Raw genomic sequence first — 12,471 nt, forward strand, 5'->3', positions numbered from 1 at the left:
TGAGTGAACTAAGCAGTATGGCCAAAAAGCACAAATGGATCAGGAGAATTGATACAATACTTTTTATTGTGTGTTAGTCTAGCTATATTTTTTTCATATGTGAGTAACCCAAATTATTACCAAGGATAATCAGTACTTTAATTTATTCAGTAGGGTGATTCTTAGATTTTGTGGATAACTGGGTTGGATAACCTATTACTTGTCCTCCAACATAGCTTCTGTGATTCTGTTGAGGCCAGCAAAAGTCTTTTAAAGGATACTCTACTCCCATCCCTTAGGGGGTATGTGTTTTGTGGGGAAGGGGATGATAAGAAATTAAAATTGTTGTCTTTGTAGATCAGAATATAGCTATTATATAGCAAATACTATATACATTTGGGTACTGTGCTAAGCTATTTGCAAATGTTATTTGTTCTATATTACAGCCTTGTGAGGTAGATATTTTTTTGTGTACTCCTTATTTTGCAGAGGACTTCCCTGGTGGCTCAGAGGTTAAAGCCTCTGCCTGCAATGCCGGATTTGATCCCTGGGTCGGAAAGATCCCCTGGAGAAGGAAATGGCAACCCACTCCAGTATTCTTGCCTGGAGAATCCCATGGACAGAGGAGCCTGGTGGGCTACAGTCCATGGGGTCACAAAGAGTCGGACACGACTGAGCGACTTCACTTTTATTTTGCAGATGAGAAAACTGAAGGTGAAGCAGATTAAATTACTCACCTAAGATTAGATAGCTAGTAATTACGCAGCTTGATTATTGCTCTTGAAGTAGTTGAAATTAAGGAATGGAGTAATATTAAATAATAGACCACTGGAAGGGGAGACAAAAAGCCTAACTTTGTCTCTGTCACATGGCTGCTAGATGACCTTGGGCAAGTTTAATTGACCTGTCTGAAACTAGTGGGTTTTTTCTTTTTTAACCTAGTGTTTTTTACCATATATATATATATATATATATGCCATCCTTACCTTTCTCCTAGGAAGTTCTGAGAAAAACATATGTGAAAGTGTGTTAAAGTCACTGAGATTGTAAGGACAGTGGATGGGGGAGAAGGGAGACTGTCTCTAACTCTTAATGGTTATTGTTGCTTGATTTGATGTTGCATTGAGAAGACTGGGAATAATTGGAATTTATTTTTACATTTGTTTCATAATTATTATACTCCTGAGACTACTGATCAAAGTTAATTTTCAGTTTCTTATTTTTATATGATAAATGTCCAGAATAGTTAATTGAGTGTTCTGTTTAGCCTATTAAACTGTAAAAAATTTATCATTATTCAAATAGTTCAGAACGTATTTGCCAAGTATTATAGGGAAGCAGAATTTTCCCCCTGTTATTTTAGAAGTTAAGTACCTGAAAAGGATATAATCGGTTTTGAATTTATTGAAAGAACTAAGGTATTATATGAAATTATTTTATTTAATCCCAACATCTGTCATTTATGGCAGTATTATTGTTCCTATATGACAGAAAAATGAAGTCACTTAGTCACACAGCTAATAAATGATAAGAGTTGAGATTTGAAGCCAGGTATGACAGATTGCAAAGCTCAGGCTCTTTCCTTTGTACAGCTATGTCACTAAATCTCTGTCCATTATCATTCAATAAAACTATGGAATTTAGCAAAGTCAGTGGATACAGTGGGTACAGAACTCAGTTATATTTTTATATGCCATAATGAATACATAGAACACAAAATTTAAAAATCTGTGTCATTTTCAGTTATGTCAGAGAATGTCTGGTACCTCGGAATGAATAGTATTATGTAGAAAATGCTGGTTATTTGCACTTTTTTGGAGTATAAAATGCAAGATTTTTTTTTAACTGTAATGCTTTTGATCAGTAATAAGCAATTTATTGTTTTGTATCAATTTGCTTTGATTGTAGTCGATGCTGATGTGACAGTAATTGGCTCTGGTCCTGGAGGATATGTTGCTGCTATTAAAGCTGCCCAGTTAGGCTTCAAGGTAAGGTTTAAGCTCAGATTAGGCATTGATTTCCTTTTCATTTGGGAAAGGTTGAGCACATTCACAAAATACTTTGCAGGTAATTAATAATGATAAATAATTTGCTAATTCTATAAATTATATTTAGGTCTGAGACTAATGAAGAGAGAGGATTTATTCAGTTGTAGTATTTTCGTGAAATGGAAAGTGAAGTCACTGTCCCTCCCTGCCGCGCACCACCCCCCACTCCATATTTTTTGTTTTTGTTTTGGCTTCTAGTCACACTTTGGGAATTCCAGGTGGCGCTAGTGGTAAAGAACCTGTGTGCCAGTGCAGAAGACTTAAGAGATGCAAGTTCGATCCCTGGGTTGGGAGGATCCCCTGGAGGAAGGCATGGCAGCTGCTCCACTATTCTTGCCTGGAGAATCCCATGGACAGAGGAGCCTGACAGGCTACAGTCTGTAGGGTCCCACAGAGTTGGATATTACCGAAGCGACTTGGCCTGCACACACACACACTTTGGAAGATAGAGTAGTAGAGCTAAATAAAAACGTGATTTGGTTTTTAAACAAATATCTTTCAGAATGATTCACTTTTGGGTAGTATTATGCAGATAATAAATTTTAAAAGAGTCTATATATTTCATTCTCACAAACACTTTCAGTAGCATGTTTTATAGAAGAATTAAGACATACATTTGGAATTTTAGTGAACTGAAACATTGCAGGTTATGTGCAATAAATGTTTTCTTTGCTTATAGACAGTCTGTGTTGAGAAAAATGAAACACTCGGTGGAACATGCTTGAATGTTGGTTGTATTCCTTCTAAGGTGAGCATATGTTTTGTACAGGGTAGAAATTTTTTTCATTAGCCACCAACTGGAAGGATATATTGAGATTAGAATGTTAAACTAATACAGTTATTAAAAAATAACCCAGAGATGATAAAAACACATTTTTTTCTTTGTTAAAATTTAGGTTACTGTTGTCAGTCTGCCATACATTCCTGAAATAACTTCCTTGTCTCAGAATGCCTAGCCTTTGAGCTAGGCTCTGATGACAGGATCAGATTCCATTTTTTTGGCTTTCCTCTCCAGCGAAACAATTAATAGGCAGTAAATTCTTCTTTTAAGCCCTTTATGTATGAAAAATAACTTCCTTTTTAACCTGACATTCTGAAGTTGTATACCTAATCCTTTGCTTTTAAAGAAAGTAAGGTAGTTTTTTCATTCTTGTTTGCTGAACGTTTAAGTTGTTACTGTTTTTCTTACATTAAATATGTAAGAACAGAAACTGAATTGGTGTAGTCCTATATGCTATTTCATGTAGAGACTGTCATTTTGTAAGTGGTTTTTGCATGTATATAGTTTGTGAAATTTGATAATTTAGTCTATTTTTTCCTTTAGGCTTTATTGAATAACTCTCACTTTTACCATTTGGCCCATGGAAAAGATTTTGCATCTAGAGGAATTGAAAGTATGTATATCTTTCACATTTAGCAATATCGTCACTTGGCTCTTCTGGTTAAGGACTTGTGTCTGATGACAGTGTAATATATGGTTAGTGAGGGAAGAGTAAGACAGATCTTAACGATGTTTCTGCTATGACATCTTCTGTTCCTTTGCTAACCTGTGTGTGTGTGAGACAGAGTGTGTGTGTATGAAGACTCAGTTTTTGTTTCCTTAAAACTTAGAGATCACTAAGAGATCACTAGGGGGGCGCTGGATTCCTTAGTGCAATGGGCAAATAGTGGTGAAGGAAGGAAGGTCTACTTAAGTCGTTGGTAGTGAAAAGAGATGCAAGGAGAGGGGGAAGGAGGTGGCATAGTGGAAATGGACATTTCATAATGTTTTAATTTGATATGTCCTATCTCCTGTCATTCTTTTTGGACTGTTTTCATTTTGTCCTTTTTCTCCAATTATTGTTGTTTACAGATACATCCAGGAGAATAGTCCTAGGAAAGGTCAAAACACATCTTGTGCTGGGGGAGGCTAATTTGATTTTTATGTCTTTATAGTAGTAGGTTTCTGAAAGCTTGGGCTGTAGTGTAGGCAGATAGGTATAGGAGTGATGTACATACATTAAAGCAAATATTTTAAACTAGATGAAAAGTAGAATCAAAGTTGACTTTCTGTACCTACTAAGGGAAGAAGAGACAGGGTTAACCAGAGATGTGCATTGTAGGCAAAGCTTCTTGTTCTAGCACTGTGACCTTAAGTAGATCACATCTCTTAGGGCCTTTGTTTCCTCATCTCTAATATATGTATTGGTTGCCTGAGCTAATTTCTGACATACTCTTCTTGCTTCTGAAGTTCTTTTGGAATTTGAGTTTCTTTATTATATTGTTGCTTCAGAGTTTTCTTGTGAGTTAAATGAGTAAGTAAAATCTAGTTGATTAAACTCTTTTATATTAAACTATATTTGAAGTTTTCAGATGTGATTTTTTACTAGCTTTTGTTTCATGAAATTTAGCATTGTCTTTGGTTTAAAATTTCCAGTGATGTTTTACTTTGTCATTTTTACTTAAATCTCTTTCAGGCTTATAATTGTCATAAGGTGTTTAAAGACTGTATTGTCAGAGTGGGGTGTAATGGTTTATTTTGGACTTAATTTTTGCTGAAGGTGGGCTTTTTACATTGTGTGATGTGTTCTGTTATTGTCATAGGATGCTGTTGGCCTTTCGTCAGCTATGATTATTGTATCAGTTATTAGATTAAAAAATTTTAATACAGCCTTTTATGCAGTTCTGTATGCATTGGGCTGCAATTTTTCAGACCTTGATTAGTGAAAAATATCACATTGCTTCAGGAATTTAGCTATGGACTAAAGATTTATTTAACAAATTACAGTGTCTGAAGTTCGTTTGAATTTGGAGAAGATGATGGAGCAGAAGAGTAATGCAGTAAAAGCTTTAACAGGTGGAATTGCCCACTTATTCAAACAGAATAAGGTTAGTGTGTCTTATGTTCAGATTTTTGCATTATTTTATATACATGATAAACATTGCTTTATGCTGACAGTGATGCTGTTAGAAATTGGCTGCAGGAGGATATTTAATTTAAAACAGTATGTTAGCCTAAAATAGATTTCCCTGATGCATGTAACAAAATTTTTGCTGCGCCATTTGTAGTGTTACCAAGTAAGGAGGTGTTTTGTATTGGATAACTTACTTAATAGTTTTTTCTTACAAATCACGTTTGTTTACCCAAAAAATTATTTTTAAACTTTGTGAATTTTTAAATATTATTTTATAAAGGTTGTTCATGTAAATGGATATGGAAAGATAACTGGGAAAAATCAGGTCACCGCCACGAAAGCCGATGGCAGCACTCAAGTTATTGATACAAAGAACATTCTTATAGCCACAGGTTCAGAAGTCACTCCTTTTCCTGGAATTACGGTATTTACATGTTTTACAACTGCACAACTTTTCTGCTTAAATATATTTTATGTTCTTTATGAACTTCGAATGAGAGACACCTGACTGAAGTACTATATGTTGACAGTCATTCAGCTTTGGGAATTTGCCTGTCTTTATTCTGCAGTGATCTTGACCAGAAATGGAACACTTTATATTATGATATATTTGAATTCAATATGAGGTTAATGTTGACCATTCTATTTTGAGATGCTACATGATAAACTTTTAAGTGAGCCATTTCTAATGGGTTTTGATAAAATTAAGTCCATGGATAAAAGTCATAAATAGCTCAAAGCAAATAAATGACTTAATATTTTTAGTGATTATACTGAATAAGATCACAGATTATAAGTCAGGTTTTTTCAAGTAATTTTGATTGTCTATCTCTTTTTTTTTATTAACAGATTGATGAAGATACAATAGTGTCATCTACAGGTGCTTTGTCTTTAAAAAAAGTTCCAGAAAAATTGGTTGTCATTGGTGCAGGAGTAATAGGTGTAGAATTGGTGAGTGATGTTTTTTCTGTCCCTTATTACTTCCATGGAGTTGGAAAGGACTTAGAGTTCCTCTGATTGTTTGTTTAACATCACAGGCAGATTAGTGTTGAGTTTTGTTTAAATACTATCTAGTAATAGTTTTCAAGATAATCTGTTTAAGTAATCATTACTCATTAGAACATTCTGTTTTGTTTTGTTTCGAAATCTGCTTCCCTGTATCTTCCAGCTTTTGTATTCCCTAGAATTGGACTGATTTTTAAAGATCTACCAGCCCTTCAGATATTTAAATCTTCCAGCCCTTCAGCAGACAGCTCTCATTCTGAGTGAATTGCATTTCAGATAAAGACATGACTTATATGATGTGGTTCTTTCTTGCATCTCTGTCCTCATTTTGATCCCTCTAACTCAAGTTTTAGAAATGGCAAATTACTTGACGTTCTCTGAATAATGTGCTGTCTCATACCTTTTGCTTATCTTGTTCTCCATTCTTGTCTATCTGGCAACTTTTATTTCTGTCCAGTGACCTCTTCCCTCTGTTTTAGGAGTCTTTTCCCAGGGCCGTTTTACCTCTCCTTCTAAAATCACAAATCCAGACATTTTATTCTCTGACCATAAACTCCTTTCCTCTTCCTCAGAGAGCCTATCTAGCTGAAGAATAGCTGAGTTTATCATGTTTTCTAGTCCCTAGTTTCCTCTGTGTCTTTGCTCTGTGCCCTTATCCCGTCTTGACTGCTTTCCAAGCAGCTTAGATTCCATAGTGCGTCACTAACGACTTCCTTACAGGTGTTCTTGAGTCCCTTGCCGCACTGTTCTGTCATATCTGCTTGGCAAAACTCTGGTCCTGGTTGGATTCAGCTTCCTTTTTTTATGTTATACCCAGGATATTGACTACACCAGGAGAAAGACATACACCCTCAACCCGATGGCTGGATTTGGAAGTATTTTTGCCTGGCGTTACACTGTTCTCTTGCCTTGTCTGCTGTGTCTGTGTGCGTGCTTTCTTCCCTGAGACTCAGCCTTTCACCTGTGCTTGGGGGTGCACTGTCTCCTGCTTTCTTGGCGACTTTGTTTTGTGATTTTTATTTTTGTATTTTTTTTAGTCTTTAGCCTCTCCTATTTTTGCTTCCTTCTCATTTACATTTAAACCTGCTTCTCTGAGGGTACCTATGTGCATTCACACATGCTAAGATGCCTTTGTACTTAAAGACATGGACTTCATACACAAACATAAGCCTTTTTTGATCCTGTGTCCTCCTTAAGTTCCTGATTCCCCTCTCACCTTCTCTCCACAGCCAGACTCCTTGGAAGAGATGCCCACACTGTTTCATCAGCTCTCACTTACATCTTCACCCATGGCTTCTCGTGCCGTCAGAGTGCTCTTGATGGGGCGTGTATGGCTTCACTGCTCAATCCAGTAGACTGTTTTCTTCACTGCTTTTTTGGTAGCAAACAGCATTGTTGATTTTCTTGCCTTTGAAACTTTTCCCTTGCCCTCTCTGCAAATAGCACTCTGGATTTTCCATCTACCCTTTGGGCTGACTTTTCTTTGTTCCTGTTCTCAGCCTTCACTTTAATTGTTACTATTACTCTAGATTCTGTCTCAAGGTTCTCTCCTAGATTCTTTTTGTCTTTTCAGAGAATATTCTGTTCACTCTTAACCAGTTACCTGAAGACTCATAAGTATATGTGCAGTTAATCCTTTCTCCTTACCTCTGAGCTTTTGTATGTGAATGCTTACAGTATCTTTATTTGTAGGTCTCACAGGCACTCAGTGAATGTGTAACTTAACCTGTCTTTCCCTCCTTCACTTACCAAAATACAGAGCAAAACCTGTTTATTTTCTAACATTTCCCACCTCAGTGAGTGGTACTGCCATCTGTCTAGAGGCCTAAATAAGACGTTTGGGAACTGTAAGTGACCTCTCTGTGGGTTCTAATGTGATACAACCTGTTAGGTAACTCATGAATATATCCTCTGTTAGCATAAGTACAAACTCTTAAATATTGTTTGTACTGGCTCAAGTCTCCAGCTTCATTTCTAAGCCCTCTCCCTCTCAAACTATGTTCAGGATATATTGAAATAGCAGTTCCTGAACAAGCTGCATTTTGTATTTTATCTTTAGTCAGGCCTTCCTCCTGTTTGGAACATTTCATCCCTCTGTGAGTTTCTGTGCTTTATGAGCCCTTCCCTGCCTACCATGGATGTCCTTAGGTACTCTTGCCGAGTGTTCCATTGCACCCTGTCCTTGTTCTAGCATTTATCTTACTTTCTTGATACTATTTGTTCACTTGTCTCTTTCAGTAAATCATAAGCTCCATGAGGCTAGAGGTGCCGGCTATTTCATTTACTGTGTGTCTTTAGTATCTAGCATAGTGGCTGATATATAATATGTACTCATATATTAGCTTTTGTTATTGTTGCTTAATAAACTTTTGTTGGTATAATAAATATTTTTCAAATGTCAGCTTGGAAGTTACCTTTTTAGTGGAGACTTCTGGGGGCTTCCCTGGTGGCTCAGACGATAAAGCGTCTGTCTGCAATGCAGGAGACCCGGGTTCGATCCCTGGGTTGGGAAGATCTCCTGGAGAGGGAAATGGCAGCCCACTCCAGTATTCTTGCCTGGAAAATCCCATGGACAGCGCCGCCGTCCACGTGGTCGCAAAGAGTCAGACATGACTGAGCGACTTCACTTTCTGTTTAAGAAAACTCAGGTCCTACCTTCTTTGAGTCTAGTGTAATGTGTCTACATGTTTTCATCATCTACTGATAATAGTATATATTGCATTTATTTGTTTATGTCTTTCTTTTTTATAGGATCATAAGCTCCTGAAAGGCAGAGACTGAGTTTTAGTCATATTTAAATCTCCATTGCTTTTGTTAATGACTCTTACTTAGGTTTTTTAGATAACAGATCCATTATTTCATTGTCATCCTTTTGATCCAGTCCAGTTTGTCATTTTTAAATGATGTTCCAGACTAAGCAAAATAGTCTGGGTTTTGGTGAGAATGTTTTTTAGTCTTCTGATATGCATAATATGCTTCTTTGTGTAACCCTTGAAGATCAGTTTTTTGATATTTGTTCATTTGTTTTTAGCACATATTGAGATTGTGGTCAGATGAAAACCTCACATCTTTTGCTTGAGCAATTCTGATTTTTTTTTAAAACCTAAATAAAGGACTTTGAACCTTATCCTTGCTTTTAATTTAGTATTGTTCACTTGCACCCAGTATTTCCAGCCTAGTTCTTTGTCTTGATTCTGTCACTTTTACATTTAACTGTTATTTCTTGCTTTGTCTTGTTCATAAGTTGGGGAAGTATGTTAACTAAGGCGTGTGGTCCATCATCTGATCTTATCTGCAATTGGTTAATCAAGCATTCTCTAGTGTTATTCAGGTTGTCAATGCCAAGTATTAAAAGCAATCTGATACTACAGTCTTTTTTTTTGGTTTTAAAAGGCTTTTAAATTAAATTTTTTTTTTTGCCATACCACACAGCATGTGGATCTTAAGATACCTGATCAGGGATCAGACTTACTCCCCCTTCCATGGAAGAGCAAGAATCTTGGATGACTGCCAGGGAGGCCCTGATACTGCAGCCTTTTACCAGTTATGAACATAACTGGTTACCTTTCTGATACCAAAATATACTGCATTAACCAGCCCAGAAGAACTTTCAGAAATAAAATTTGGGTAGCTTACATGACCTGTTTGAAACACTTATGGTAGTGTCTAATGGTTGTCAAACTGGCTATTTATAAATCTCTACTTTCTAGTATTTAACAGGGATTGACTTCTGTTCCACATTTCAGAATCTATTCTTTTTCAGTTTTTATTTTTGTTTAAAAATGTTTTTATATTGGGGTATAGTTGATTAACAGTGTTATTTTCAGGTGTACAACAAAGTGATTCAGTTATTGCATATACATGTATCTTTTCTTTTTCAAGTTCTTTTCCCATTTAGGTTGTTATATAATATTGAGCAGAGTTCCCTGTGCTATATAGACCATCCTTGTTGGCTATCTATTTTGTTTTCTTTAAAAACATTTTTTTTAATTAGTTAATTTATTTTCATTGGAGGATAATTACTTTACAATATTGTGATGGTTTTTGCCATACATCAACATGAATTGGCCACAGGTGTGTATGTGTGCTGGTCCAGCACCCCCCTCTGCCCCGCCCTGCCCTGCCCTATCCCTCTGGGTTGTCCCAGAGCACTGGCTTTCGGTGCCCTGCTTCATGCATCGGACTTGCACTGGTCATCTATTTCACATATGGTAATGTACATATTTCAGTGCTATTCTCTCAGATTATCCCACCCTCACCTGCCTCTTGAGAAACCTGTATGCAGGTCAGGAAGCAACAGTTAGAACTGGACATGGAACAACAGACTGGTTCCAAATAGGAAAAGGAGTCCATCAAGGCTGTATATTGTCACCCTGCTTATTTAACTTATATGCAGAGTGCATCATGAGAAACGCTGGGCTGGAAGAAGCACAAGCTGGAATCAAGATTTCTGGGAGAAATATCAATAACCTCAGATGTGCAGATGACACCACCCTTATGGCAGAAAGTGAAGAGGAACTAAAGAGCCTCTTGATGAAAGTGAAAGAGGAGAGTAAAAAAGTTGGCTTAAAGCTCAACATTCAGAAAACGAAGATCATGGCATCCGGTCCCATCACTTCATGGCAGATGGAAACAGTGACAGATTTTATTTTTGGGGGGCTCCAAATCACTGCAGATGTTGATTGCAACCATGAAATGAAAAGACGCTTGCTCCTTGGAAAGAAAGTTATGACCAACCTGGACAGCATGTTAAAAAGCAGAAACATTATTTTGCCAGCAAAGGTCCATCTAGTCAAGGCTGTGGTTTTTCCAGTAGTCATGTATGGATGTGAGAGTTGGACTATAAAGAAAGCTGAGTGCCGAAGAATTGATGCTTTTGAACTGTGGTGTTGGAGAAGACTCTTGAGAGTCCCTTGGACTGTAAGGAGATCCAATGAATCCATCCTAAAGGACACCAGCCCTGGGTGTTCATTGGAGGGACTGACGTTGAAGCTGAAACTCCAGTACTTTGGCCACCTGATGCGAAGAGCTGACTCATTTGAAAAGACCCTGATGCTGGGAGGGATTGAGGGTAGGAGGAGAAGGGGACGACAGCGGATGAGATGGCTGGATGGCATCACTGACTCGATGGACGTGAGTTTGAGTGAACTCCGGGAGTTGGTGATGGACAGGGAGGCCTGGCGTGCTGCAGTTCATGGGGTCGCAAAGAGATATGACTGAGCGACTGAACTGACTGACACCTCTCACTGAGTTCAAAAAGTCTGTTCTTCATATCTGTGTCTCCTATGCTGCCCTGCATTTAGGATCATCGGCACTGTCTTTCTAAATTCCATATGTATGCATTCATATACAGTATTTGTCTTTCTCTTTCTGACTTATTCACTGGCTATCCATTGTAAATACAGTAGTGTGTATATATCAGTCCCAAACTTCATAACTATCCCTCTTGCCCACCCTTCCACTCTGGTAACGAAATCAAACCCCACTGGCCTTCAAAGCCAGATTCTCTGGGAACTCCTCCCCATTCCCATCCCTCAGGCTGGAAAGGCTTACATGGGGCTCAGAAGTATCTCAGAAGTTATCCTGTGGGATAACTTCCATGGTATAATTGTTCTCAGATTTGTGAGTGGCCCACCCAACTGGTTTGTGATTTAATTTTATCGCAGTTGTGCCTCTCCTACTGTTCTTTGTGGCTTCTTTTTTATCTTTGGATGTAGGGTGTCATTTTGGAAGGTTCCAGAGTTTGGTTTTTTCTGTCAGTGGTTGTTCAGCAGTTAGATGTGTTTTTGTAAGGAGTGAACTCATATCCTTCTCCACCATCTTGAGCTAATCTCCAGGAATGTTCTTTTTTAGAATCTATTCTTTCCCACCTCTTGACAGTGCTCTTAGGCTAATTAAGTTCCCAAAGTTCACTGTCTGTTACCCAAACTCTGTGGTCTATCTAATTTATTCGATTTGGGAATTAATTCATCCAAAACAATTGGTTTTTATTTGGGGCTTCACTTCTATTTTAATGCTATTTCTTCTGTTCACGCCACATTGAAAATTGTTGTCACTGATGGATAAAACAAACAAACATAAAGGAATCATATAGCTTTACTTCCTTTTAATCAGCATAATAATAGCCCAAGGCAATGACTCTGTTTCTTCCATCTCTGCACTTTTGCATTAGATTTTTTGCAAGCTTCAAGTCATTTAAACATCTTGACACAATGTTTTAGGTGTCTGTTACTATATTAAAATAATTTTTACATGTCATTTTAAAAATTTAGGTTTATGGAGAACTTACTGTGTCGACATACGTATCTATTTTCTCATAAAGATTATTCATATGACTTTTTTACAGTTCATTTTCTTTCTTCCATTACAGTTTAATGTAGTGCTTTCAAATCAGACAGATTTAAAATGGAATCTTAGCTTTGTCTCTTAATGACTTTATGTTTTTGTTAAATTCATTACCCTCTCTGAACTAATTGATCCATTATAAAAACGAGGATAAGAATAATTACCTTATAAGATTTTGTTGAGATTTAATACGGTTAATA

The 12,471-nt window shown here is 37.1% G+C and overlaps 1 protein-coding gene across 2 annotated transcripts in view; it reads left to right on the forward strand.

Annotated features, from left to right (window-relative positions):
* DLD (dihydrolipoamide dehydrogenase) overlaps positions 1-12,471 on the forward strand; it is a 44,087-nt gene that overhangs the window by 7,581 nt on the left and 24,035 nt on the right. For both annotated transcript variants that reach the window (XR_825406.1, XM_010841478.1), the window contains exons 3-8: positions 1,888-1,967; positions 2,707-2,775; positions 3,352-3,421; positions 4,795-4,895; positions 5,202-5,345; positions 5,771-5,872. Coding sequence is in view for 1 of the 2 variants with exons in the window: in XM_010841478.1 (XP_010839780.1) it covers positions 1,888-1,967; positions 2,707-2,775; positions 3,352-3,421; positions 4,795-4,895; positions 5,202-5,345; positions 5,771-5,872 (566 nt within the window). In the remaining variant the exon portion in view is untranslated. The remainder of the gene's footprint in view (positions 1-1,887; positions 1,968-2,706; positions 2,776-3,351; positions 3,422-4,794; positions 4,896-5,201; positions 5,346-5,770; positions 5,873-12,471) is intronic.

Source organism: Bison bison, unplaced genomic scaffold (assembly GCF_000754665.1).
Source record: "Bison bison bison isolate TAMUID 2011002044 unplaced genomic scaffold, Bison_UMD1.0 scf7180017864162, whole genome shotgun sequence".
Taxonomy (NCBI): Eukaryota; Metazoa; Chordata; class Mammalia; order Artiodactyla; family Bovidae; genus Bison; species Bison bison.